General features: G+C 35.2%; 4 protein-coding genes across 4 annotated transcripts; 3 read left to right on the forward strand and 1 right to left on the reverse strand.

The window, feature by feature from the left end:
• The first annotated feature begins 8,054 nt into the window (after positions 1-8,054).
• Positions 8,055-9,173, forward strand: LOC112010918 (RING-H2 finger protein ATL73-like). Its single transcript, XM_024043295.2, has one exon. It carries the CDS (start codon positions 8,117-8,119, stop codon positions 8,849-8,851), a length of 735 nt encoding a protein of 244 aa, XP_023899063.2. The 5' UTR covers positions 8,055-8,116; the 3' UTR covers positions 8,852-9,173.
• Positions 9,174-12,360: 3,187 nt separating this feature from the next.
• Positions 12,361-20,554, reverse strand: LOC112010911 (choline-phosphate cytidylyltransferase 1). The gene is made up of 8 exons (XM_024043286.2): positions 20,276-20,554; positions 19,106-19,219; positions 16,548-16,643; positions 15,529-15,571; positions 14,843-14,998; positions 14,667-14,747; positions 12,994-13,104; positions 12,361-12,843 (listed from the first exon to the last, which is right to left on the reverse strand). Exons 1-8 carry the CDS (start codon positions 20,365-20,367, stop codon positions 12,694-12,696), a joined length of 843 nt encoding a protein of 280 aa, XP_023899054.1. The 5' UTR covers positions 20,368-20,554; the 3' UTR covers positions 12,361-12,693.
• Positions 20,555-22,741: 2,187 nt separating this feature from the next.
• On the forward strand, positions 22,742-23,230 carry LOC112010904 (uncharacterized). Its single transcript, XM_024043282.2, has one exon. The coding sequence runs from the start codon at positions 22,742-22,744 to the stop codon at positions 23,228-23,230; it is 489 nt and encodes a 162-aa protein (XP_023899050.2).
• A 668-nt stretch (positions 23,231-23,898) lies between these two features.
• On the forward strand, positions 23,899-25,920 carry LOC136070054 (uncharacterized). Its single transcript, XM_065779367.1, has 4 exons — positions 23,899-24,102; positions 24,763-24,927; positions 25,084-25,474; positions 25,559-25,920. Exons 1-4 carry the CDS (start codon positions 23,899-23,901, stop codon positions 25,918-25,920), a joined length of 1,122 nt encoding a protein of 373 aa, XP_065635439.1.
• Positions 25,921-27,315: the final 1,395 nt, after the last annotated feature.

Raw genomic sequence — 27,315 nt, forward strand, 5'->3', positions numbered from 1 at the left:
ACAAAATACAAACACTGTACTATCCAGCAAATTCAAAATGAAACACAAACCCACCTAAAAAAATTTAAAATCAAACACATGCAACATGCTCACATCCAAAAATTAAAAAAAATAGCAACTTCAAATACAAACAGTACTATAACTATCCCAGCAAATTTAAAATGAAAACACAAACCCACCTAAAAAAGTTCAAAATCAAACGTAACATGCTCACATCCAAGGAATAAACCAAAACTATTATCAAAAAATAAATAGACCAAAACAATCATAAATTAAAAAAAAAAAATGCTTACCTGCAACTATACAACCAATGGCTTCAAACACCATCTACAAATTTGAACAAAATCCATAAGCTGCAACATTATCTGCAAATCCAAAACCCACAAACATTAACACCACTACAAATAAAACAAAATAAATAAAATCAAAATGGAGAGTAATAGAAAAGAATCAATTCATGTGTGAAGTGAAAGAAGAGTGAAAGAAAAAGAAAAGAAGAAAGATGGAGGAGTACCGGAGACAAGGGAGAAAAAGAAGGAAAGAAAAAAAAAAAAAAAAAAAGAGAAGAGAAAGGAGGTCTGAGACTTTGGCGTGGAGAGCCAAGCTAGGGAGAAAAAGAAACAAAGGAAAAAAAAAAAGAAACCAAAAGAGCAAAGAAGTCTGAGGAGATAAGGGAGAGATATGGGAGAGTGGGGGTAGGTGGGGGTAGGTGGGGAGTTTTAATGTTTTTTTAAATTTATATATATATATATATATAAATAAAGGGAAATGATAATTATATATGTGTGTGTATATATATATATATATAAATGATATATTCACAATATTTTCATAATATTTTTACAAAAAATTTAGTGATAAGTTGATACTGGTTGTTATTATTAGGGTAAAAAATTAATTTTAGTGTTAGGTTTAAATTTGAACTAACAACAATTAATTAACCACCTATGATTTGTTGTGAAAATATTGTAAACGTAGCATCTCTCATACATAAATATATATATATATATATATAAAGAGAAATGATATGTCAACAACATTTTCATAACATTTTTACAACAAATTTTAAGTGACAGGTTGCTGCTAGTTATTATTGTTAAGGCAAAAATATAATCTTATTGTTATGTTCAAATTTGAACCAATAACAATTAACCACTTATGATTTGTTGTGAAAATATTATGGACATAGCATCTCTCATTTATATAAATATATAATAATAATATATACATTTAAATATATATATATATATATATATATTATATTCAAATATTTTGGAATATGCCATAGAATATCCTAGGCATATTCCATGGTTTTCTTTACCGCTCAAACTTTTTTTTTTTTTTTTTTTTTTTTGTGTCTGCTGGAATATTGTGGAAGAAGCACTTTTTGGACCTATAGTGGTGTTTGGTAAACGCCACTATAGGTCCCCCTTTTTTTGCTGAATTCTTTTTTTTTTTTTTTTGGCTGGGCTATAGTGGCGTTTGCAAACGCCACTATAGGTCCTACTGTTACAAGAGCCTCTAGTGGCGTTTGTCAAACGCTACTATAGGCCCTATCCAACCAAAAAAAAAAAATTGCCTATAGTGGCATTTGACAAACGCCACTATAGGTCCTATTCCAAACGCCGCTATAGGTCCCTATTTTTTTGCTGATTTTTTTTTTTGCTGGGCTATAGTGGCGTTTGCATTTTTTTTTTTTTTTTTTTTTTAAAGGGAGGAAAGGAGGGGAGGCAAAAGAAGAAGTAATCTTCTTAAGACTCTGCAAGTTGTCATTTTCCCATGTTTTAAGAGCAACCAACAGAGGCTAAATGAATGAAAACATAAATCTTAAAAAAATAAACACATAGACCAACCTGCAGTGGCGGAGAGACTCATATCGTTCCTTCTCATTCATAACAGTTTTGCCCTTATACTTGTGGGTGAGTTCATCATTGCAGCATCCAACAAGCAGATAAGTATTTGGAAACCTAGGCATTAAACAATGTGGAAGGCAGTGTAAAGTTAAATAAAATTCACCCAGATTTCAAAGCATACAAGCATGTTTCTTTTCAGACTGAAAATAAAAGAAAATTCGATAGGCTATATTTTTGGCTGCACAAAATTTCCTTCACTTACACTTCACAATATAAAAATTCACCGGGATATGGAACGATGCAAAGGAAACCCAGAAATCAGTAAAGCAGAATCACACACAAGAGGGACGAAAATTTAATAACAAATTCAAGGAAGGCATCTTTGGACACCCATTGCAATTGAATTCCCCAATCTTTTTACTACAATATCTAAACCAACAAATCCATCATCTGAAAATAAGCTATTAAAAAAAAAAAACAAAACAAAAAAAGACTATTGGGTTATCATTATAAGATGAAATTTTTGATTAACATGAAATTCCCATATCAAAATTTTAACATTACTTCAAAACTTTTCAATATCCACCATATTTCTTATTGATCATGATATGAAATAATGAAAAAATTTGCAAAACACAATCAGGATGGGGCAATTCAATTATCAAAGGACGTCCAAACAAACCCTTATATTATTACATGAAGTACATTACCAATCAATCTTCACCAAATAATTTACATGGAAAATCCACAATTCAGCATCAAATTACTAAGCCCATGATAAATTTACAATTCATCATGAATTGGGCCCTTAAAACAAACTCAAATTCCAAAATTAATGAAGACCTTCAAGTAAAGGAACAAAATTTTTCCGGGAAAAGATATCCACCATCTTTTCTCTTATTGATAATCATATCATATTAATGTCCAAATTTGCACATAGAAATAGAACACAATGAGTATGGAACAAACTTACAATTCATTAACACACACACACACACATACACACACTGAGAAATCTCTTATATATTATGCAAAACCTAATGAAAATTAAGCAACCCAATTGTCTGAAAAATATATCAAAATCCAAAATTAATGAAACCCATTACAAAAAACCAACAAATTCCCCGGAAAAGCTGTTTTCTTTTTAAGTTTTCCCGGGAAACAAACAGAAAAAAAAAAGAGAGTAAATACAGACAGTTTCTTGGCTTGCTCAAGAGCACGGGCGTGGCCGAAGTGGAAGAGATCATATATTCCATCCGCATATACTCTAACCGGTCGCTCCTCCATTCCCCTCTCTCTCTCTCTCTCTCTCCAGAAGAAGAAAGAAGAAAGTTGTGTAATGGGAGTAATTGTTTTAGCGTTAGAATTTAATTGGCTTGTTAATTTTGGTTATGCTTTGCTTGCGTTTAAGGCAAAAAAAAAAAGTATATCCAACACAAGTTTTTTTCATCTACGATTATTTGACGACTACTACAGTACTACTAGACTACTATTATTCTATTTCTTCTATTTTCTAGTCTACTACTCCTTTTATAACTCTACTGATTTCCTAGTTTTGTACGGCCCCTTCTATTGGATCCCCTCTTTATTTCAAAAAAATGAAAGGCCCAACTGCAGCTTCCTACCTAGTACCCAGTACCTTCCACCTAACTACGGTTTTATTTTAAAAACTAAAACGGACAAAGATTCGAAATTAGATTCGGTTTTGGTTTTTACTAGTTTTTGGCTTGACTTATATGGGATTATTTAAGGGTTCGATTTTCAATTGAACCGGTCGGTTTGATCATATTTTTTAAACCTGTGGGATTACTTTACTCATCATTCAAGGAGATGGTATAATTGTAGGAAGTTTTTGCTCTCAATCAACTTTGGGAGTTTAAGGTTGTAGGTTCGAGTAGTGGAATGTCCCATCTAGCGCTTAGAGTTACAGGTATGGGGTGGTGGGGCCTAGCAATGGCCCTGCTCCTACGTACACTCCGCCAAGAATGATGGCTGTTGGGATGGTGGCAACTGCTTATTCGTACGTGCACCAACCGCCGCTGCATGGTGGGTACTCGCCGCAAGGTGGATATCCCCCATCGCCTATGTATGGCGGGTACCCTAAAAAAAAAAAAAAATTCTGGAGCCCTATAACGGCGTTTTTAAGGACCTATAGTGACGTTTTGTAACTCGACTTCCATTAAATCGAGTTATAGGCAATTTTTTTAATTTTTTTTACCTATAACTCGATTTCTTATTAATCGAGTTACAAAACGTCACTATAGGTCCTAAAAACGTCACTATAGGCTCCTTAAAAATGCCGCTATAGGGCCTAAATCGATTTTCAGAAATTCGATTTTCAAAAGAGGGGCATTTCCCTAATTAGTTTGAGAAAGAGGGCAAAACGCTACTTAGTTTTCCCAAAATGGGCATTTAGCAATTTTGTCCTGATTTTTTGTCATTGGATAAACATCAAGTACAGTTCATATTTCTTCTCCAAAAGAAAAGTACAGTTCATATCAATTTTTGTTAAATTCATAAAATGATTATAAGTATAATAATTTTAAACCATATAATTACCATTTGAGCGCTTGAACCTTTGGGTTTTAACTTGAAAATAATATTAATTTATCAAATTTCTTGGATAATTATCTCAAAATTTAATTACTTATGAAAACTGATAAGTTACTACAAAAAGAATTTAAACTCACAAGTTACAACACTTTTGGAAAGTAACAATATTTTTTGGTACCTATTTCTTCTAAATAAAAACTTGTGTTTCTATGTGAGTTCTAGTTAACTTAACTGGTAAAGTCTATCATTAAAAGTGGGTGCCATATGTTGGAACTCTCTAAAAAAAACACTTTTGTTTCTTTGTTTTCTCCTTCTTTTTTTCTTTTTTTTTTTCTTTTTCTTTTCTATCCTTATTTTTTTGTTATAACCGTTGAACCTTAAAAGAAAATTGATATAATAGATATTATTTCTTTCTTTCTTTTTATGTAACTTTACAAATAAAAGATTTATATGGAAAAGAAAATGTGGAAATAAAAAAAGAAAAGACAGGAAAAAAAATGGTAAGAGATTTTGGTAAGGCGGGGCAATTCCTTCCCCCACTCCGCCTCGACCTAGCCCCTAGCTCTACCCTTGATAGTGAGATATCCGTTGTTGTATATATAAAGCATATACAAGATAGGTTGTAATGTGTGTGTGTGTGTGTGAAAAGGTGTCTATAGAAAGGACATAATCTTTCATATTGGATATATATTAAAAGTACATTTTGATGAAAAAGTGTCTATTGAAAGGATATAACCTTTCATATTGCATATATATCAAAAGTTTCTTTTAACCAAAAGGTACCTATTGAAGGGTTATAATCATTTGGATATAAATAGTGGCTTATATTCATTTGATAACTACTTTTTCTCTCCCAAAAGTTAGTTTCTAAGAAACACAAGAAATCCTGTAGGTATTTTCCAAAATTGCTATTTGTAGAACCTAATAAACTTGGTTGTATCCTGAAGACATGTTTGTAAAAACCCTTTAGCAACTTGCGTGTGGGGACAAATATTATTTAAGGATAACATTCAATTGTGCCTCCTAGTCAATAACTAATTACTATTAACTTGATGTGTTCATTTTTTTCTTTCATTCTTATTCTTTGATTTGGTGAAATCCCCAACAATCTTGGACAATATTTGCTACAAGGCGAGGAGTGAATAATGGTACAACTTTGAAGATGTTGAACCATGATTTGATGAAATTGGATCGCTTTGATGGAAGCAATTTTACTCGGTGGAAAGAGCAATTGGCTTGTATTTGAAGAGGTCTTCAATTGATGAATCGATCATAATGAAGATTCAATGGAACATGGCTTAAAGAAACAAAGTTTCATTGTTGGCAAGACAAGGCAATAATTCTTTCATATTGTGGATGCATTAAAAGCCATGTTCATAGTTTGAACATTGAAGGTATGGATTTCTTGTTCATGAGCAATTCGAATTTCAAATTGATTGATGAGTTTCTTTGTTAGAATATTTGCATGTGTTGCGAATTTTATGAATTGAGAAATAAGAATGAACTTTTGACATGCATAAATGTTATAATTAAAGTGAATTAGAAAATCTAAATGATGGGAATTTAAACTCTTAAAGTGATAGACTATGTGAATATTTTCCTTAGTGATTTTCTAAATTATGTGAAAACATTAAATAATATGTCAGAAGATTTCACTTTAGATCAATTCAAAAGTGATTGTGAACAATGTTCAAAGTGGAAGTTCTAGTAAGACCAATAAACACTTGAATTTGAATAAGAGTGTGAGTGGTTTTAAAAGAATAGCTCTAAGAATTCCAATGATGACTAGTAGAATATGTCATGTTTCCTTTGTGGAAAGAAAGACCATTATATTTGAGAATGTAAGTTCTTAAAAGAATAAGAAGGATGACGATGAAAATGCCAATGAAGCAATTGTCATTGAGAACATTATTGCTATAATTCATATGACTGTAATTACAAATCCTTTCGATTGGTGATTTGATTCGGGTGCAATGTTGCATGTGTGCAGTCAAGGCATATTTTAAGACTTATGAAAAGTCTTCCATAGAACTAGAGATGCTTGTGGACATCCACAGTAAGGCAAAAATTCATGGAAAGTGCATTATTGAAGTGAAATTGAGTTTTGGCAAGAAGTTCTTTTGACCAATGTTTTTCATGTACTTTATATCAAGAAAAGCCAATTTGTTATTTAAGAATAATCTTGTCCAAGAATGGGATATTAGTAGGCAATGGATATGCTACTAATGACATGTTTCAAACTAAGTGTTATTATTTAAGATGTTTTTGGTTGTGCTTATATTGTTGATTCTTTTATTAGTGGCATGCTAGATTGAGACATTTAAATTTCAAATTCTTGAAGTTTCTATCAAAGCATAAGATAATTTTATATAAGCATGATTTGAGTTGAATGGTCTATTAACTAGAGATTGTGAATATGTCTAAATGAATATTCTTCTTGACTAATGCTTTTCATATACTTTATATCAAGAAAAGCCAATTTGTTATTTAAGAATGGTCTTGTTCAATAATGGAATATTAGTTGGCAATGGATATGCTACTAATGACATATTCAAACTGAGTGGTATTGTTTAAGATGTTTTTTTTTGTGCTTATATTGTTGATTCTTTTATTTGTGGCATGTTAGATTGAGACATTTAAATTTCAAATTCTTGAAGTTTATATCAAAGCATGATATAATTTTATATAAGCATGATTTGAGTTGAATAGTATATTAACTAGAGATGGTGAACATTTCTAAATGGATATTCTTCTTTGTGAGGAACATGTCATAATACACTAAAGTGTAGTCCTTTATACACTTTAATAAAATGTTTTAGTAAAAAAGAAAAGAGAAGAGAACTCTAGTTGATATGGTGAAAGCCATAATCTTGAGTGCAATCAACTAAATTCCTATTTGATCAATGGGAAAAAGCTTTGCTTAGCATATGCTATGTGCACAATAGAGTTCTATCTCAAAGGTACTTCATATGTTTTATGAAATGAGATAGTGACCAAATGCTTATCATTTTAAAATATGGGGGTGTTTAACCTTTTTGAACCTTTTGTAAAATAATAGACCAAAGAGGACTAATTAGTCAAAGAGCTATATAAAGTGTATATGTAAGTTTTGTGTAAATTCGTAGGTGTATAATTTATTAGACTTAATGTCTAATATAAGAGTGAAATCAAAAGAGATTGAATTTATTGAGTTTAAATTCAAAAGCCAATTGTACAAAACTATGGACTGCAAAATTTGAGTCTCTAATTCCAATAGAAAGATTCCAGCAAGAAAAGGCATCAAGGAACAGCAAAATAAATATCAATTATCAACCCAATAAACCAAAGCCCGAAAGTGGTTTTTGTGACACCAATTTTTTATTCACCAAAGACCCAAAGGAGAAAAAAAAGGTAGGGGAGTGAAACAATGTGACCGTCAAATCTCAGTCACATTTTTAAAGCAAAATTTCTTTGAGGATGATCCATGACCCCATCCCGCAAATCAGCAAATCCCACCCTCCACCCTTTCCCAAAAATAAAGAATAAAAAAATTGAAAAAGAAAAAGGAAATAGTGGCTTGAAATGAAACATTGAACTTATTAATCTCATGAGATTACTAGTGATAATAATTGGTCTTTTGCTAGTCTACTTTTCCACCTAAAAAAAATACTTCATGTCAAGGACAACTTGATGAAAACCACCATAAGAAATGATAAAATGTGTTGAGATAAATGAGTGAGTTAGATGCTTTGAAGCGCATGATAAAAGGAAGAGAAGACAGTGGATTATCAAGTAAGCATATCCCATGTCACCATTTATCCCATTACAAATGGAGCACTCAAACTACTCTTTGGCTTTGTCTTTGCCTTCAATATGTTTGTTCCTTTGTGTTTGTGTTGTGTGTGCTCTCCATCTTTTCCATCTCTAGCTCTTTAAATTCCCACACATCTCATCACTCTCTTCATATGGCTCAAACTTATCCTCCTGCACTTAGTCCAACCATGAGCACAACTTGTCACGATGAACCTTATGAACCAGCCATCGATTTCAACATTATGGTGATTGTTGCAGCAATTTTATGTGCCTTTGTTTGTGCTCTTGGCCTTAACTCTACGTTACAATGTGTGTTTCGATGTGCTAATCGTGCCCTCACTGAGCCAGTCCATTGGGTTGCCTCTCGTAGACTAAATTCAGGGTTAAAGAAGAAAGAAATGGTGGCTTTGCCTACTTCAATTTATGCCAATTCAGGCTCTCCATCATCATCACCATCATCAGCTTCAGGTTGTGCAATTTGCCTAATGGACTTCAAGGATGGTGACAATATAAGGGTCCTGCCCAAGTGCAACCATAGATTTCATGTCGTATGCATTGATAAGTGGCTGCTCTCTCACTCTTCTTGCCCTACTTGCCGGCATCGGCTTAAGTCCAGTGACTGCATGCCCCCTTTAGAGATTGCCACAGCCTAGTCAACTTTTTTTTTTCCCTGCTAGGATTTGAAGTTGCAAACCCCTGATATTAGGTACTGCAAAGGGTACTAATTCCACTGAGTTATCACTTGGAACTCATAGCCTAGTATACTTATATATATTAAGTTAGTAGATATTTTGTGCTATTAGTCTCTTCAATTAGGGTTTTTGTAACATTTTTTTTAATTTTGTCATAGGCTTCATAGAGATTGTCTGTACCGGCCTTGTTAGTGGCTACAAATGGCCTGAGTCCTCTTGTGATGTTTCTTTTATATTATATATTCCATAAAATTATATATTAGACTCAACCTTCTAGTTATCATTATCAGTTGTAATTTCTCTCCTACTCTTCTAAATAGGATCCTTTCCATTTTACTTGGAAGGGACAGAGTCTATTTTACTATTAATTTTTTTTAATATAATAATAGTGATATTGGATAGACATTTAAATTTGTAGTGTTTAATTTGAAACATGAATATATCAATTCCAAATGAAAATGATATGCCTATATGAATAATGCTTTGGATTCTCTTTTGATGTTGACATGTTGGGGGGAACTATATACCCAAGATTATACTTCATTATGGTTTCATAGAATTTGAAGGAGACATGTGGTCTCTTTATTTTCTTTTATCTTGTTTTCTATTGGACATATTTCTGTTTTTTTTTTTTTTTTTTTTTTTTTTTTTGGAAATTTATAATCAATTGAAATAATTTTTTTGATCTATTTAATTACTAATAATAAACAAAAAAAAAAAATCCAAGGCAATAATTATTTTCCCTATGGTGTTATAGCATTATGTTGACTAAAGCATATGGATAACAATCTAAAATTGTCTCATAGTTGCAAAGTTGGATTCTTCAATTTGTTGCAAAATGTGTTATTATGGAAGACACCACTACCATCATTCTCAAGGACAATTAGTTGCATGGCCACGGAAGTCCATTTGGGTTAAAGGACCCAAATTGTGGCTAATGAAAATTTGATCTAGTCTATTTTCTTTTCTTTTCCTTTTCTCGATGGAAAAAATCACTATATAATCCACACTGTACTTAGCGAGAGTGTGATGAATGAACCCTAATTCTTAGAACCCATGAAAACAAAAATAGAGAAGAAAACGCAAAGATCTCTGTTTCTAGTTTTGGTAGCATCATCCTCAACCTCATCCTCACGCTTGAGAGCTTGAAATCAAATCCAAGAACATGGAAAATGTTGGAACATACTAGATTAGGTTAGGATGCTTTTTGAGTTCTTTTATTGCTTGACAATAAATAATTGACACCACTGAATATGCAGCATCCACTTGATGATGTGAGTGCAAATAATAGACGTTGGTGGAATATAGGTACCCTACATGTTTCCTCGTAGGCATTATGAATTCAGTTGTTTCCTAGTTAAATGTTATAATTTGTGGTTTAAGAATATCGAGATTCAAGAAAGTATTTCCACATGGGTAAATAGAACTAATTCTTTTTTATAAAACCTATACTTTGGTTATGCTTCATTAGTTCTTTTAGTTTCACACTTATGATATTATTTGTTTTCAAAAGTTTGTCAGACTGACGACGTTATTAGGAACACTAACTCTTTGAATAAAAGAACTACATATCTATGACCATTAAAACAAAACAAACAATCAAATCCTTTTTTTGGTTCACATATATAATTGGAACAGAAAAATAGCCTTGATGTAATTACTAAGTCCAATTCTAATGTTGAGAAAGCTAAAATTTTTTACGTGTAGTTACTAGTCACATAGTAAGATATCATAATCTTGATCAAGGACAATTCTACGTTAACCACCACACCCTTCCCCAAAAAATTAACCTATATTATAATTATATAATAAATATTTAAAGTCTTGAAAAACCTTTTGATATAAAACTTTTTTTAAATATTATTTTTGATGTTTCATGCAATTAAAACTCTTTCGTAAACAAATTATTTTTCCTAATAATAGTGTTTGTACGTGTTTATTATTCAAGTTTCACTGCAATTACGAAACATGTATTTTTTTTTTTTTTTTGTATGAATATTGTCGAAATTGGGATTTGCAAAAGAAGAAGATATTTTTCAAAGGGACTCCTTGATTTTATACATTTAAAATAAAATTGCTATTAATTTAATACAAAATTGATTATAGATGATTTTTAGGATTTTAGAAAAGTTGAGTTCCATTTGATAGATGATTGGTTTGAAATGTGTATAGAAAATTTTATTTTATTTTTGTATATTCTCTTATTCATATTTTATTAACATGGGGTATATGCTAGTGTTATTTCCCATTAGGACAAAATTTGACTACAAACTTGGAAATTATAACTAATAGTTGTTACTCCATTTAATATCTTTTTATTGGATATGAATTTTGACAAATCCACCATTGAATTGCATTTTTTTCTTATATACTCTATGCTTGCAAAACTTTCAGAAGATAAAAAATTAATAGTTATGTGATCAATTAAAAGTTTATATTTTAAGTTTAATCTAAAATTATGCACAAAAAATAATTCTATAGATCAAATTGTAAATAACATCTAATTTGCACGAAATTTGACATGCATGTTAAGGACATAAAGAACATGTAATCTAACTGTTAGATTTTCAAAATATAAAAATGTTAATTTTTTAAGTGAGAATTGTAACCATTAATTACAATTAAGTTTGTAACTAAACTTTTCCCTTTTATTTATAAATTTATTCTAGAATTTTGAGTAACTTTTTAATTCTTGAACAGTGAATGTGAATAGAATAATGCAAGTCTAGAGGTTAAATAAAAGTTAAGCAAAACAGTTCTAGATTATTCGTGAATCCAACGATAAATATTAATAAAACAACACTAGTTCAATGGTGAAGTAATATTGAAACAATACACATTCGGAGGTAGAGAAACAGTAATTTATCAACTATTTCTAATGTCAAAAACAGTTTATGAGTCCAGTGTTAAAAAAAGCAGTAAAGCAATACAAATTCAACAACAAAAATGGTTTCGAGTTCAACAATAAAATGATAGCTAAATAATACAAGTTCAGTGGGAAGAATAATTGTGAATCTAGGGTTATAAAACAAGAAACTATTATGAGTTCATACATAAAGCTTCAAAAGATTAGGGTTAATGGATCAAATCCTCTAATTAATCAACAACCAAAGGAATTTGGGCTCTTCCTTCATGAATAACTTTCTTTACTTAAAGGTCTTTTTAGTGCAGTTAAGTGAAATGAAGTAGAGTGAAGATGGTTTCCTTTGTATATGAGTCAAGAAGGGATTAAAGATAGTAACTAATGACCTAAGTGTGGTGTGACTTGTGAGTGCTGATTGTATGCTTGAATGAATGTTTGAAATGTTCTCTCTTTTCGTGTTTCCCTTGCCTTCCTTTTTGCTTAGGGACTTTAGTTGAAAATGAGAAAATATGGAAAAGTAGGATAAGAAAGTGTCGTGTGGGGAAGGTTTAGGTTTTTTGGATAGTGAGCCTTATTGCTGACTTTGGTCTTTGGGTAAAAAGGCAAGTTAATAAAGTATTTTTTTACCTTACAAATCAATACCACTTCCAAAACCATTCACACAAGTTTTGCCTTTTGCCATACATATGTTATCACGAGCTATTTCCAACACGCAACTGCTTTTCTTTGCTCAAAGCAGGTATGCATATACTAATCTTCTTTGCTCAAACCAGATATGCATATACTAATAACTGAATATGAAAGATCCAGGCTAGCCTTTAACTGGTTTCCAAGCTTAAGTCTATCCTGTATCTGCCAGGAAGATCACCCGAGTAGAGGTTAATATAAACTACTATGCTTTTGACACCATGAACAAAATCACACCCCATAAAAGAGCAACTCATTTTTCCTCTTCATAGTCATAGTATTCTTCTTCTTCTTCTTCTTCAGAGTCTTCATAGTACTCATCGTCAACTTCCTCATCATATATAAGTCCTTTTAACTGCTGCACCCTAAGCTGCTCTTGTATTCGGTCTCTAATGGCTGTTCCCTGATGTCAGCCCAAAACAAATGTTAAAATCTCAAAAAATAAATCAGTATTAACTTTAGGTGCATCAACTTGTGTATGCAAAAAATATTTATTTAATGAGGCCCGTGTGTGTGCACGCGCATGAGAGAGAGAGAGAGAGAGAGAGCTGACCATTTTATGGCAACCTTCTTCAAACATCTCAAGAAATCCAGCAACCCATCGATCTGCGTTATCCACCCATTCATTACGATGTACTCTAGCAGTTTTTGCTACAGTTTGTATCTGCAAGTCAACAACAACAAACAAAAAAAAAAAAAAAAAAAATCCCATCAGCAGTTTTTACTACAGTTTGTAGCTGTATCTGATGCAATTGGTTACAAGTTATTTACCTGATTTATCTAAAAAAATGGTTACAAGTAATTTGTTTCCATGATTGATATAATTTGGGAGTCCAATTGAAGGCCCGTAATTCACCATTATAGACAGGTTGACCAAGGATTAATAAAATTAGGAAGTAAGTTCTCTTCAAAAGGTTGGTGCTAACTGCAAGTGGCATATAGTCAAGAAACCTAGCCTTCCTTACTTGCCCGCCGCCATTGCCAACTCATTGTTGTCGCCAACTTGCCACCTTCGCTGACTCTCCGTCATTAATGGAGTCTCATATCTCTCTCTCTCTCTCTCTCAAGAATGATTTTCAATCTTATTTCTCCCTCTTTCTCCCTTTCAGTGTCTTTGGATTTGTGGTCTACTGGTCTTGTTGTTTTAAATCTTGTTGTGAGTTTTGATTTCTCTCTCTTTCTCTGTTTGTGCTCTTGTCTCTCTCTTGTTGTAGTCTTCGGGTTTGTGGACCATTTGAATCGATCTCTTTCTCTGTTTCATTTCTCTTGTTTTTCCTTCAAATCCAATAACCCGAAGAAAAATGACCCATCCAACTGAAGAACTGACAAATTTGGTTTCAACCGACCATACAGTCGATGGCAGGTTGGAGATCCACCTACCCTGACTTGAGCAGGTCGGGTGACAGGCTGACCCTAAACCTAATCTGAACCAGCCCATTGATAGCCCTACTTCCCACTAATTGGACCCGATCCCAAAAAACCTATGATCTAATTCCTATGTTTATCCCTATTACCACTGCATGGTACTAACTCCAGGCAACCTTAGGTCATGACTCCTAAGCTTTATTTCTTTTTTCTTTTATTTTCCAAACACTCATTCCCCTTGAAAATTAGGTCATCTACATCACTTTTGAAATTTACTAACACATTTGGAACAACTGTTGACATTAATTATTAGTGATTTTTTGTCTCTTCTAGAAAACGGTGATCCCAGCAAGCAAGCATTCTAGACAGTACTTAAATCCTGTAGGGTGCACGAGTTACATATTTACAGTGTGAGATTAAAATCTTTCGGGTTACCATTCATGCCTATTGCAATTTTCTTTTTCCTTCCCCTCATCCTAGGCATGTTTATTATTGTTATTATTATTTTTTATATAGAGACAATAGGATTTGAACCAATAGTGTCCGCCACATGATTATTGCTCTTTATCATCAACCCAAGACACCAATTAGTCTTTGGTATAAGCAAAATTCAAACTCAAGTTCCATATTCGACAAAAAAAAACTTTATAAGTTGAACCAAACCCACCTAGGTATGTTTATTTTAAACTATCAAGATTGTAAATACCCAACAATCCTAACGAGGACCAAAAAAAAAATATATCATAGAACATAATCCATGCTGTAACACTAAGATATTTTGCATGATGTTCCAAGCAATCATAGCAGAAGATGCATATGCAATGCCAGTTTATAATGATTTCAGCATCACAACAAACATACCTTCTCTCCAACTTTCTCTTGTTGTTTCTTCACTCTCTCCTGCAATTTCTTCAGACCCATGTTCACTCTAAGCCGCTTTTCCTGATAGCAAGAAATAGCATGATAGAGATCAGTTCATGCACTGGATCAACCATCTTAAAGAAGTAGATAAACATGATATATGTACAAGAAAACACCTTGACATAGCTAACACCTAGGTCCTTTCTTGTATATCCACGGGCCAAATTACGCATCACATACTGATTGTAATCTTTGAGAATCCTCATTATAATATCAGATGTAGATATCCCATCAGTCCGCTTTGTTTCCTTAAATTTCCCAATGGACTTAACCTGCATCATAGATTTATGTTAACATATTGGAATGAGACCATCAAAACTTTATGGTGGAGAATGATGAGACAGTCAAGAAACCAAGAAACAGATCCATAACATGTGGAAGTTATTGGAACTGCAGTAGCAAGAGTAGGACCAGTTGGTAACAGAATACTTAAAAAAAAAATTAGCTAAAATATTTGGATACACACATTTATCAAAGACCAGACAATTGAGGAAACAGTGACAACAAGAAAGATGAAAAACAAAGATTGAGAAGAGGAAGATGCAAGATGAAATGGATAACAAAGACCTGGTAGCAATAGATTAAACAGGAAATATATAAATATGCCTTATCTAGTTGAATCAGATTTTTCTTTTTTCTTCTTTTTTTTGAATAAGTTCAGTTCAGATTATTAATATGTTAAATCATGTTAAGCTATAGTCTTACTATAAGAAGGGGGAGGAGGGAGAAGAGTGAGGGGAAGAAATTACCCAATGATTAAAAAAGCATATAATCATAGAGTTCAATCATCACACAGACTTACAAATTCATAGACGTCGTTTCCAGCTCCACTCGCATCAGCATAACTACAATTCTCAGGCAAAGAATAGACAATTAACATACTTGAGGATATAGTGAACTTAAGATAAAAAAGTTACAGAAGTTAGTAATCAGGCTATAAGAAATCATTTAAAAAATATACAACTATTTCCATTATTTTCAGATACATATTTGAATATATTTCCATGAGATCATATACTGGAATGCACAAATATCATGTTATCTAGAGATTAAATATCATGTTATCTAGGGATTTATGGCATCAAAAATCATAAAGAAGCTGGAATGGAGGGTGAGATCATGGGAACGAAATCCATTGGGTGCGTGTATAACTTATCAATGAAAAAGTAGTAAGCTATTCAACTATTGAAGACCATGGCCATGTTCTGAATAATCATTAATAAATTATGAATAAAAAAAAAAAAATTCATGTAGACCATAGTGAAACTTTCTTTTATTTTACCCAAATCAACCCAAATTCAAGACACCATTCATTTGCTATACACATTGGCCATATTTTTTCTCTTTCATTATGTTTAGCATGAGGGAAAATCAAAGAGGAAAAAAAAAGGAGGATGTAAAAAGATCGATAGTAAATTTCCTTTGCTTGGTTGGGTGGAAAGGGAAGGGGTATAAAAGGATTCCCTTCCACTACAGGCCCATCTTTTTTTCTTTTTTTTTTCTCCCAAATTGGGAGGAAGTGGAAATAAGAGGAGTAAAAGCATCAGTTTCAGTGTTTAATAATTGTAGTGTTGTGACAATATTTTCCTTCCAAACTGATTCCTTCAATGCAACCAAAGACCCAAAGGGAGATAATGTTCCCCTCAGCCCCCTCCCTTTCCTTTCCCTGGACCTCCCCTTCATGTTAACAAATAATCTAGAAGATTAGAATTTGAAGCCAGGGAAAATGAAATGCGCGAAATTTTCGGCACCTAAAATTTTTTAGAAAATCCTAAGCTAAAAAGCATTGAAAGTATCTTATCTCGGGTTGGTTATACTTACGGAAGAGAATCGTGTGCAACATAGTCAATCTGATGTTTGTCAATGAACTCCTGTGTAAGCACCCATGGTGCATCAGGGATAACCTCATCAACCCATCTGCATCAAGCATAAAAAATTGTTATTCATGCACTCTAATCCAAATATACAAAAATGTTAATTGAGTATGATACTGCACATATATTATTCAAGAATCAACTAGCAATCCAGATGCATTAAAACTGTTCCTATAAGTCTTCGGCTTAGTTTAGAAGCTACCCTAAGCTCTGACAGAGACAGGTAGAGTGTTGGATTTGTCACGACACATGGTGCTACGATGGTACTTTTCTTTATTATTCATCTTTAAATATCTTGTCAACAAAACATACAAAATACCTTGATTCTCAAGTCTAGTAGCTAAAAACCACAATGAAATTCTGCTAGTAGGATAACGCTATTTCACTGAGTGCACAAATCCAGCACCATCAAACCCCAATAAAGTATATAGGATATCATTAAAATCCTAACACAGCTCCATAAACCAACTCAACTTCTAGCAACATAAACATGATATCATAAAAAATAAAAAAATAAATAATAATAATAATAATAATAATAAGCTTAAAAAATAAGGCAGATTAATTCTTTCTTTTAAAGGTCATATATGGGCTTGAGAAGAAAAACTATTAGATGTAACTCCTAGACCTTAACAAATAACCTTAGCTGAGAAAAAGAACTCAAGATGAGTCCAACTCACAAAACAAAAAATCAAAGAAAGCTGCTGATGCTCCAAAGAGCTATCAAATTAAAATCAACCTTGTTTTGCAAGCACTTGACAGATAAGAGGAAGCTATTTCAGACTGAAAGCAATAACCATAGTTATCCATAACCTCTACAGATAATTTCTTGTAACCAATACTCTGATGATTCTTTTATCAATTACCAATACTCTCAACCCTTGGAACTGTGAACAGTGAGATCACATTGTTTCCTCTTTGTATTGAGAGAAAAGGACTTTTTCTTTTGGACCATGATTAAGAAAAATAGTTTCTCTTAACTTTGGTTTTCTAGTTTCCATTGATTTTCACTTAGGCTGTGTTTGGTTCAATGTAAAATATTTTCCAGAAATGTTATTTTCGGGAAAGGAAGATATTTTCAAATGTTTGGTTGCATTATGAAAATTATTCTAGAAAATATTTTCATGTGTTTGGTAATATTCTGAAAATGCTATTTTCCTACAAATTTTTCACATTTTCTCAGCCATTTTCTCAGCATCCAAACAAATTTTATTACAAAAAATTTCAAAATATACACTTAACACAACCAAAAATCAAAATAAAAACATTGAGAAAGAGGAAGAAAGAGTGAGATCGGAGGGAGACAGAGTGACAGCCAAATCCCAAATCCAAACCCAACCAAATCCCAATCCACAGAACAAATCACAGCCAAATACCCATCACTTGCAACCACCAACAACAACCCACAACCACCGAAATTTATACCCACCACCGAAACTCCAATTCAACCCACGGCAGCAAACTCCGGCAATCAAAAGCCACAACCGACGGCAAGCAAGCAAAAGCCACGACCCACGGCAAGTGAATTCCAGCGAGCGAAAGCCATGACCCACGGCAACAAACCCAAGCAAGCAAAACGCCGCCTTCAAGAACGGAGAGGTGGGTCTTGGGTGTTTGTGGATTGGTGAGGAGGGAAGGGTGGGTCGATGATGGCTAGCGATCAGTGATGAGGGAGGCACGGCCCAGATGGCGGTGCCATCGAGATCAAGTTCAGGTGATCGGCCTCTCTCTCTCTCTGACGGTGCAATCTAGGGTTGGGGCCAGTTCTGGGTGCAACAAGACACGCTTCTGGTGCGATCTCCTTTCTGTTTCTCTCTCTCTCTCTTCTATTTTCCTGGGTGGAAATCATTTGAAGGTAAAATAAAACCTTAAAATGAATTCTAGGCGAGGCAAGGTATTTTACGGTCAACACGTAAAATGAATTCCGTTTGACCCAATTTTCTGGAGCTACCAAACACGCACGTTTACGAAAAAGCATTTCCGGAAATGGTTTGAAGCCAAAACAAATGCAGCCTTAGTTTCAGTTAAACTTGGTTTTTTCTAAAAGCAAAAATACTACAATAACCACCAAAAGGCAAAGGATGTGCTTTTCGAATTTTGTTTTTAGTTGATACCTCTACTAGTTGTAGGACTAAGATCAAAGTTAGTTATGGCACTTGGCATAGAGTGAGGTATTCTAGGGTTTTCAAAATTTAACATTCTCTCACTTCCGAGAAACAAAGCTCCACTCTGAAAAGCACTGCAGTACACCTCATGCAACCTTTGGGGGTTTCAGTTGTGTGACCTAAAACTTTTCTTCTTTCCTTTTTTATTTTTCACCCCTTTTCTCTTTTTTCTTTTTCTTTTTTTTTTTTATTTTTTAAAGGGAGGAAAGGAGGGGAGGCAAAAGAAGAAGTAATCTTCTCAAGACTCTGCAAGTTGTCATTTTCCCATGTTTTAAGAGCAACCAACAGAGGCTAAATGAATGAAAACATAAATCTTAAAAAAAAAAACACATAGACCAACCTGCAGTGGCGGAGAGACTCATATCGTTCCTTCTCATTCATAACAGTTTTGCCCTTATACTTGTGGGTGAGTTCATCATTGCAGCATCCAACAAGCAGATAAGTATTTGGAAACCTAGGCATTAAACAATGTGGAAGGCAGTGTAAAGTTAAATAAACTTCACCCAGATTTCAAAGCATACAAGCATGTTTCTTTTCAGACTGAAAATAAAAGAAAATTCGATAGGCTATATTTCTGTCTGCACAAAATTTCCTTCACTTACACTTCACAATATAAAAATTCACCGGGATACGGAACGATGCAAAGGAAACCCAGAAATCAGTAAAGCAGAATCACACACGAGGGACGAAAATTTAATAAGAAATTTAAGGAAGGCATCTTTGGACACCCATTGCAATTGAATTCCCCAATCTTTTTACTACAATATCTAAACCAACAAATCCATCATCTGAAAATAAGCTATTAAAAAAAAAAAACAAAACAAAAAAAGACTATTGGGTTATCATTATAAGATGAAATTTTTGATTAACATGAAATTCCCATATCAAAATTTTAACATTACTTCAAAACTTTTCAATATCCACCATATTTCTTATTGATCATGATATGAAATAATGAAAAAATTTGCAAAACACAATCAGGATGGGGCAATTCAATTATCAAAGGATGTCCAAACAAACCCTTATATTATTACATGAAGTACATTACCAATCAATCTTCACCAAATAATTTACATGGAAAATCCACAATTCAGCATCAAATTACTAAGCCCATGATAAATTTACAATTCATCATGAATTGGGCCCTTAAAGCCCTTCAAGTAAAGGAACAAAATTTTTCCGGGAAAAGATATCCACCATCTTTTCTCTTATTGATAATCATATCATATTAATGTCCAAATTTGCACATAGAAATAGAACACAATGAGTATGGAACAAACTTACAATTCATTAACACACACACACACACACATACACACACTGAGAAATCTCTTATATATTATGCAAAACCTAATGAAAATTAAGCAACCCAATTGTCTGAAAAATATATCAAAATCCAAAATTAATGAAACCCATTAAAAAAAAACCAACAAATTCCCCGGAAAAGCTGTTTTCTTTTTAAGTTTTCCCGGGAAACAAACAGAAAAAAAAAAAGAGAGTAAATACAGACAGTTTCTTGGCTTGCTCGAGAGCACGGGCGTGGCCGAAGTGGAAGAGATCATATATTCCATCCGCATATACTCTAACCGGTCGCTCCTCCATTCCCCTCTCTCTCTCTCTCTCTCTCCCTCCAGAAGAAGAAAGAAGAAAGTTGTGTAATGGGAGTAATTGTTTTAGCGTTAGAATTGAATTGGCTTGTTAATTTTGGTTATGCTTTGCTTGCGTTTAAGGCAAAAAAAAAAGTATATCCAACACAAGTTTTTTTCATCTACGATTATTTGACGACTACTACAGTACTACTAGACTACTATTAGTCTATTTCTTCTATTTTCTAGTCTACTACTCCTTTTATAACACTACTGGTTTCCTAGTTTTGTACGGTCCCTTTTTTGTCTATTGGATCCCCTCTTTAGTTCAAAAAAATGAAAGGCCCAACTGCAGCTTCCTACCTAGTACCCAGTACCTTCCACCTAACTACGGTTTTATTTTAAAAACTAAAACGGACAAAGATTCGAAACTAGGTTCGGTTTTGGTTTTTACTAGTTTTTGGCTTGGCTTATATGGGATTATTTAAGGGTTCGATTTTCAATTGAACCGGTCGGTTTGATCATATTTTTTAAACCTGTGGGATTACTTTACTCATCATTCAAGGAGATGGTATAATTGTAGGAAGTTTTTGCTGTCAATCAGCTTTGGGAGTTTAAGGTTGTAGGTTCGAGTAGTGGTATGTCCCATCTAGCGCTTAGAGTTGCGGGTATGGGGTGGTGGGGCCTAGCAATGGCCCTGCTCCTACGTACACTCCGCCAAGAATGATGGCTATTGGGATGGTGGCAACTGCTTGTCCGTACGCGCACCAACCGCCGCTGCATGGTGGGTACTCGCCGCAAGGTGGATATCCCCCATCGCCTATGTATGGCAGGTACCCGCTTCAACCAACTTATAACGGTGGTTACCTGCAGTATCCTCATCAACCGACCCCGTATCCACAAGCTGAGTACGACGCCAAGCCGCCTAAGAAGAGTGGTAGCAACGGTGGGAAGATGGCATTGGGATTAGGAGCTAGATTGCTTGGTGGGTTGCTAGTCGGAGATATGATCTCTAATGTGTCTGAGATGGGTGCTTATGATTCTGGATATGATGCTGGTGGTGATTTCTAAATTCTTAGGGTGGTTCTTGGGGTTTGATTTTTTATTATAATGTTTTTGGGTCAAATTTCGTTTAGGTAGATATGCTGGCTGTGAATGTAAATGGCAGTATGAGGATTTGATATTGTACTTGATGGGATAGCAAAAATTACCATCTCTGGTTCGTCCAGAGGAATCGTCTATAAGCATCGATTAGCTAAATGACCACAAATCGTTTGGACGAAAGAGTTGTCCATGTGCAAAGCGCATGGACGACCACACAACATTAGTCTATGAACAAAGAGTCATCCATGGGCAAAGCACAAGGACAACCACGTAACACTTGGTAAATCCTGGAGCGGTTAATCAACCCATGTTTATCGCCACCAATTTCTCCTAAATACTTAACTTCCACTAGCGGTTGCAACTTCTATAGTCGTTGAGGAAGTTATTTCTGGAATTCCTGATTTCCACGAATTTTGAGGAAGTTACTAAATCAAATAAGTGCTCCAAGGTTCTCTATATAAGGACTAGTTTGAATCAAACAAAGGTAAGGACATTTTGATATTTTACTCCTAAAAAGTTGGAACTCCATTCTTGTGAGAAACTAACTTAGCCATCAGAGGGTGTTAGGCCGGTCCACCCTGGTCTCTTTTGATAGCATGTTCATTCTTGCAGGTCTTTGCTACAACTTTCAACCCATCAAAGCTGAAGCGTCCAACCTACTGGTTCTGTGTAGCATCAGTTGGCGCCGTCTATGGGAAGGGAGAAACTTGAGTTTTGCAGTTTACCTTTCTCCGACAAAAGGCTGAATGGTTCGAACAAGATCAAGGACCACTAGTCCAGGCCACCAAGAGAGTAGGGATGCTTCTAGCAATCCCAACCGAGATCACCAATCAGTGCCTGTCACGCAACCGCCTTCCATCCAACATATACAGTCCATGACGAAGTTAACTCGCCAGAACCAAGAATTGACTAGAGAGATAGAGCGGCAGTGCCGTGAAGGATATGCTGAAGGACAAGCCTAGAGTCAAGAAGATAGAGGGGGAAATGTTGAGCTCGAAACTCAAACAAGGGGCACCACTTCGCGAAGGGTGCCACACTTGGAAAAGGAGATGGATTAGATGAGGAAGGTTATGGACAAAATGAAGGAGAACATGAGAAAGGCAAATCCTGTAGAGGATTTGGTTCACCAAACATATTCCCCTTTCACAGCTTCCATTAATGGCCATCCTTTACCCCTAAAGTTCAAAATGCCTTCCTTGGATTCATAAGATGAAATGCGTAATCCTTTCGATCATATTTCTACTTTCAAGACTACAATGCACCTCTAAAAGGTTCTAGACGAGATTATGTGTAGAGCCTTCCCTACTACCCTTAAAGGACCAGCACGAGTGTGGTTCAACAAGATACCTCCAAGCACAGTCAGTTCTTTTAAAGAATTAAGTAAGTTATTTGTCAATAATTTCATCGGAGGACAAAGACATAAGCGCTCCTCATCTAGCCTTTTAACTATAGAACAAGAAGAGAATGAAAGTCTGCAGTCCTTCATCACTCGTTTCAACAAGGAAGCACTGATAGTGGATGAGGTGGACGACAAGCTATTGTTGGCAGCCTTCCACAATGGGGTTAACTCGGATTTATTCATTCACAAGTTTTATGAGAAAGAACCTCAGTCCATGGCTGAACTCGTCCATTCAGCCCAAAACTTTATGAATCCAGAAGATGCAATCAAAGCTAAGAAGAGGAAGAGAGCTGAGAGAATGGAAGCAAACCCCACACGTCACTCTGAACAAGGGCCTTGTCCAAAGAAGGGACGAACGGAAGATAAGAAAGACTGAGAGATAAGGGTTATCATATGAGGGACTTCTACAGGACAATCTTCCAGATCAAAGAAGACGTATCTCAAAGTGGTGCAAAACGTCCAACTTTCTAGACGATCCCCACGGATGAAGGAGACAGACAAGCCAACCATTTCTTTCACGGACAAGAAAGCTGAAAGAATCCATCATCCACATGATGATGCAATTGTCATTACCCTACTCATTGCAAATTACACAACCAGAAGGATGTTGGTGGATAATGGAATTGCAAATTACACAACTAGGAGGGTGTTGGTGGATAATGGAAGCTCAACGAATATATTGTATTATCCTGCCTTCCAGCATATGAGGCTTGGACGAGATCAACTTTGTCCAACATGTTCACCACTGATAAGATTTGGAGGAATGAAAGTGTAGTCCGTGGGCACTATTCATTACCTATAGTGGTGGAATCATACCCACAACAGATAACTAAGGAAGTGAATTTCCTTATGGTGGATTATTCATCCTCATACACTGCCATCATTGGAAGGCCAACCCTAAATAGTTAGAAGGCAGTAACATCTACCTACCACCTATCAGTCAAATTTTCTACGGAGTACGGGATAGGACAAGCACAAGGAGATCAGTTGGCAACCAGAGAATGTTATCTAGCTATGTTGGCTTTGGATGAGTATGTGCTAACTATGAGTATAGAAGAGAGAAGAATTGTCGCGGAACCTACTAAAATATTGGAAGATGTTTTATTACAAGAAAGTGATCCTCAGAAGTTCACTAGAATTGGAACAAGCATGAAGGAGAAGGCGAAAAAAGACCTCGTCCAGTTTCTGAGGAATAGTATTGATGTTTTTGCATGGAATCATGACGACATGCCAAGTATTGACCCAAGTGTAATTACTCGTCAATTGAGTGTGTTTCCCTCTTCTAAACCTGTTTGTCAAAAGAAGAGGGTGTTCGCTCCTGAATGAGATAAGGCTATCAAGGAAAAGGTTCAGAAACTAACCACAGCATAGTTTATCCGGGAAGTCTATTACCTGAATTGGTTAGCGAATGTAGTGATGGTAAAGAAAGCAAATGGCAAGTGGAGGATGTGCGTAGAATTCACTGACTTGAACAAGGCTTGCCCTAAGGATAGTTATCCTTTGCCGCACATTGATCAATTAGTTGATTCTACAGCCGACCATCAGCTGTTGAGCTTCATGGACACCTTCTCAAGATATAATCAGATAAAGATGGATGAGGATGACCAAAAAAAAATCTCCTTTATTACCAGTCAAGGTTTATTCTGTTATAAGGTGATGCCCTTCGGTCTGAAGAACGCAGGGGTGACTTATTAAAGGTTAGTGAATCACATGTTCCGTACACAGATAGGATGAAATGTGAAAATGTACGTTGACGACATGCTTGTAAAGAGCTTGGACGAGTGAAGCCATTTGGACAATCTTCAAGAAACCTTTGAAACATTTAGGCGAGATAAGATGAAGCTAAACCCAAGTAAATGTGCATTCGGAGTATTGTCAGGAAAGTTTTTAGGATTCATGGTTTCATAGAGAGATATTGAAGCAAATCCAGACAAAATCCAAGCAATATTGAACATGGAACCACCGAAGAACATCAAGGAAGTCCAATCCCTCACTGGACGGGTTGCAGCTCTGAACAAGTTTGTTTCAAAAGCCACAGATAAGTGTTTGCCCTTCTTCAAAATTCTCAGGAAGGTATTGGAATAGACAGACGAGTGTTAAAAGGCCTTCTAAGATCTAAAGGACTATCTTACCACGGCTCCATTGTTAAGTCCGTCTGTGCTAGGAGAAGAACTATATCTATTCTTAGCAGTGTCCCCGTATACTGTGAGTTCAGCGTTGATTTGAGAGGAAGAGAAGTTGCAAAAGACTGTGTATTACACTAGCCGAGCACTGAGAGGGGCAATAAGAAGGTACCCACTGATAGAAAAGTTAGCATTTGCACTAATAACAGCTTCTAGGAAGTTAAGACACTACTTCCAAGTTCATGTCATCAACGTCATGACAGACCATCTACTCAAGAAGGCAATGAAAAAACTAGAAGCTGCAGGACGACTAATCCAATGGGTAGTTGAGTTCAGTGAATTTGACATTCGGTACCAACCGAGAAATGCAATAAAGGCTCAAGCCCTAACAAATTTCATTGCGGAGTTCACTCTAAGTTATGATGACTTAGATGAGAGAAAAGACAATAAAAAATGGGTCTTCCATGTAGATGGATCGTCTATGCTGCATGCAGGAGGTATAGGAGTCGTTTTGTAGTCACCAGAAGGAGATAAATTGAAGTGCAAGGTTCGCTTGCAGTACCGAACAACTAACAATGAAGTGGAGTATGAAGCCCTTCTTAAAAGGTTGGAGTTGGCTAAATCAATGGAAGCAGATTCAATACTTTTCTTAGGAGACTCTCAGTTGGTCATAGGCCAAGTAAATGGGACATATGAAGCCAAGGAAGACAGAATGAAGAGATATTTAAAGAAGGTCATACGCCTTGTGAAGAAATTCAAAGAAGCTGATTTTGTTCAAATCCCAAGGAAAGAGAACATGGAAGCAGATACTCTAGTAAAGGAAGCCTCCGCGAACGAAGCAAAAGAAGAGTTTGATAAAGTACAATACATGCCAAGCATAGACCTCCTAGAAGTGTTACAAATAGAAGGTGAGGAATATTGGATGACCCTGATAGTATTATAACTGAAGGACAGAAGGCTTCTAGAGGGGAAGGACGAAACCAAAAAACTCAGGGTTAAATCAACAAGTACATCCTTATGGAGGAGGTGTTATACAAAAGAAGCTTTTCCCAGCCATACCTAAGGTGTTTGACTCCAGACGAAATGAATTACGTGTTAAGGGAAGTTCATGAAGGAGCATGTAATAACCACTCAGGAGCCAGATCACTCGTCCACAAGGTCGTCCGTGCAGGATACCATTGGCCAACCATCCAAGCTGATGCTAAGGCATATGTCAAGGTATGTAATCAATGTCAACGTTTCAGTAACGTTCCTAGACAGCCATCAGAGTATCTCACTCCAATGATGATTGGCCTTTTGCACAATGAGATTTGGATATTTTAGACCCCTTCCCAACTGAAACTAGACAGATGAATTTTTTAGTAGTAGGAATAGATTATTTTACTAAATGGGTAGAAGCTGAAACCTTAGTGAAAATCACACAACGGAATGTCAAAAACTTCGTTTGGAAAAGCATTGTATACAGATTTGGAGTACCTAGGGTGCTAGTGTCTGACAATGGACGACAGTTCAACAACACACCTTTCAGGGAATTTTGTAAACAACTTGGAATCAAGAACCATTACTCCTCACCCTCCCATCCACAGGCCAATGGACAAGCAGAAGTGGCAAACTAATCCTTGTTGAAAATCATCAAGACTCGGCTCGAAAGGGCAAAGGGAGTATGGCTGGATGAATTACCAGGTGTTTTGTGGGCTTACAGAACGATAGTGAAGACCCCTATTGGGGAAACTCCTTTTAAACTAGCTTATGGGAGTAAAGCAGTCATACCTGCAGAAGTGCACATGGCTAGCCATAGAGTGATGAAGTATCAAGATGAAGAAAACTAGGAACAGATTCGTCTTAACCTCAATCTTATAGACGAGGTAAGGATAGAAATGGAGCACAGAACAGCAAGGTACAAAAATTTCATGGCAAAGCAGCATGATGCCATGGTGAAACCTAGGCGCTTCAACATTGGGGATCTCGTCCTAAAAAGAGTTTCTTTGGCCACCAAAAACTCGGCCCATGAGAAGTTGGGACCAAATTGGGAAGGACCTTACAAGATTATCAACTGTAAGAGGCAAGGATCCTACTACTTGGAAGCCCTGGATGGAAGGAAGCTGGAACACTCTTGGAATGTTGAACACCTAAGAAGGTACTATCAATAAAGGGTGACCATGGACGAACATTGCCGCAGGACAAGCGCCATGGACGTTTGTCCTAATTTATTGCTTAAAGTGTTATTTTCTTGTGTTTGCTTATTACTACTACTATGTGTGTTTTAGATGTACAAGTATTGTGTTACTCATGGACAAATTTGTGTTTAAGTATTTTTAATTTCCTAAAGGCACTAGCT

The sequence above is a fragment of the Quercus suber genome, unplaced genomic scaffold, assembly GCF_002906115.3.
Source record: "Quercus suber isolate HL8 unplaced genomic scaffold, Cork oak 2.0 scaffold_11, whole genome shotgun sequence".
NCBI classification, from domain to species: domain Eukaryota; kingdom Viridiplantae; phylum Streptophyta; class Magnoliopsida; order Fagales; family Fagaceae; genus Quercus; species Quercus suber.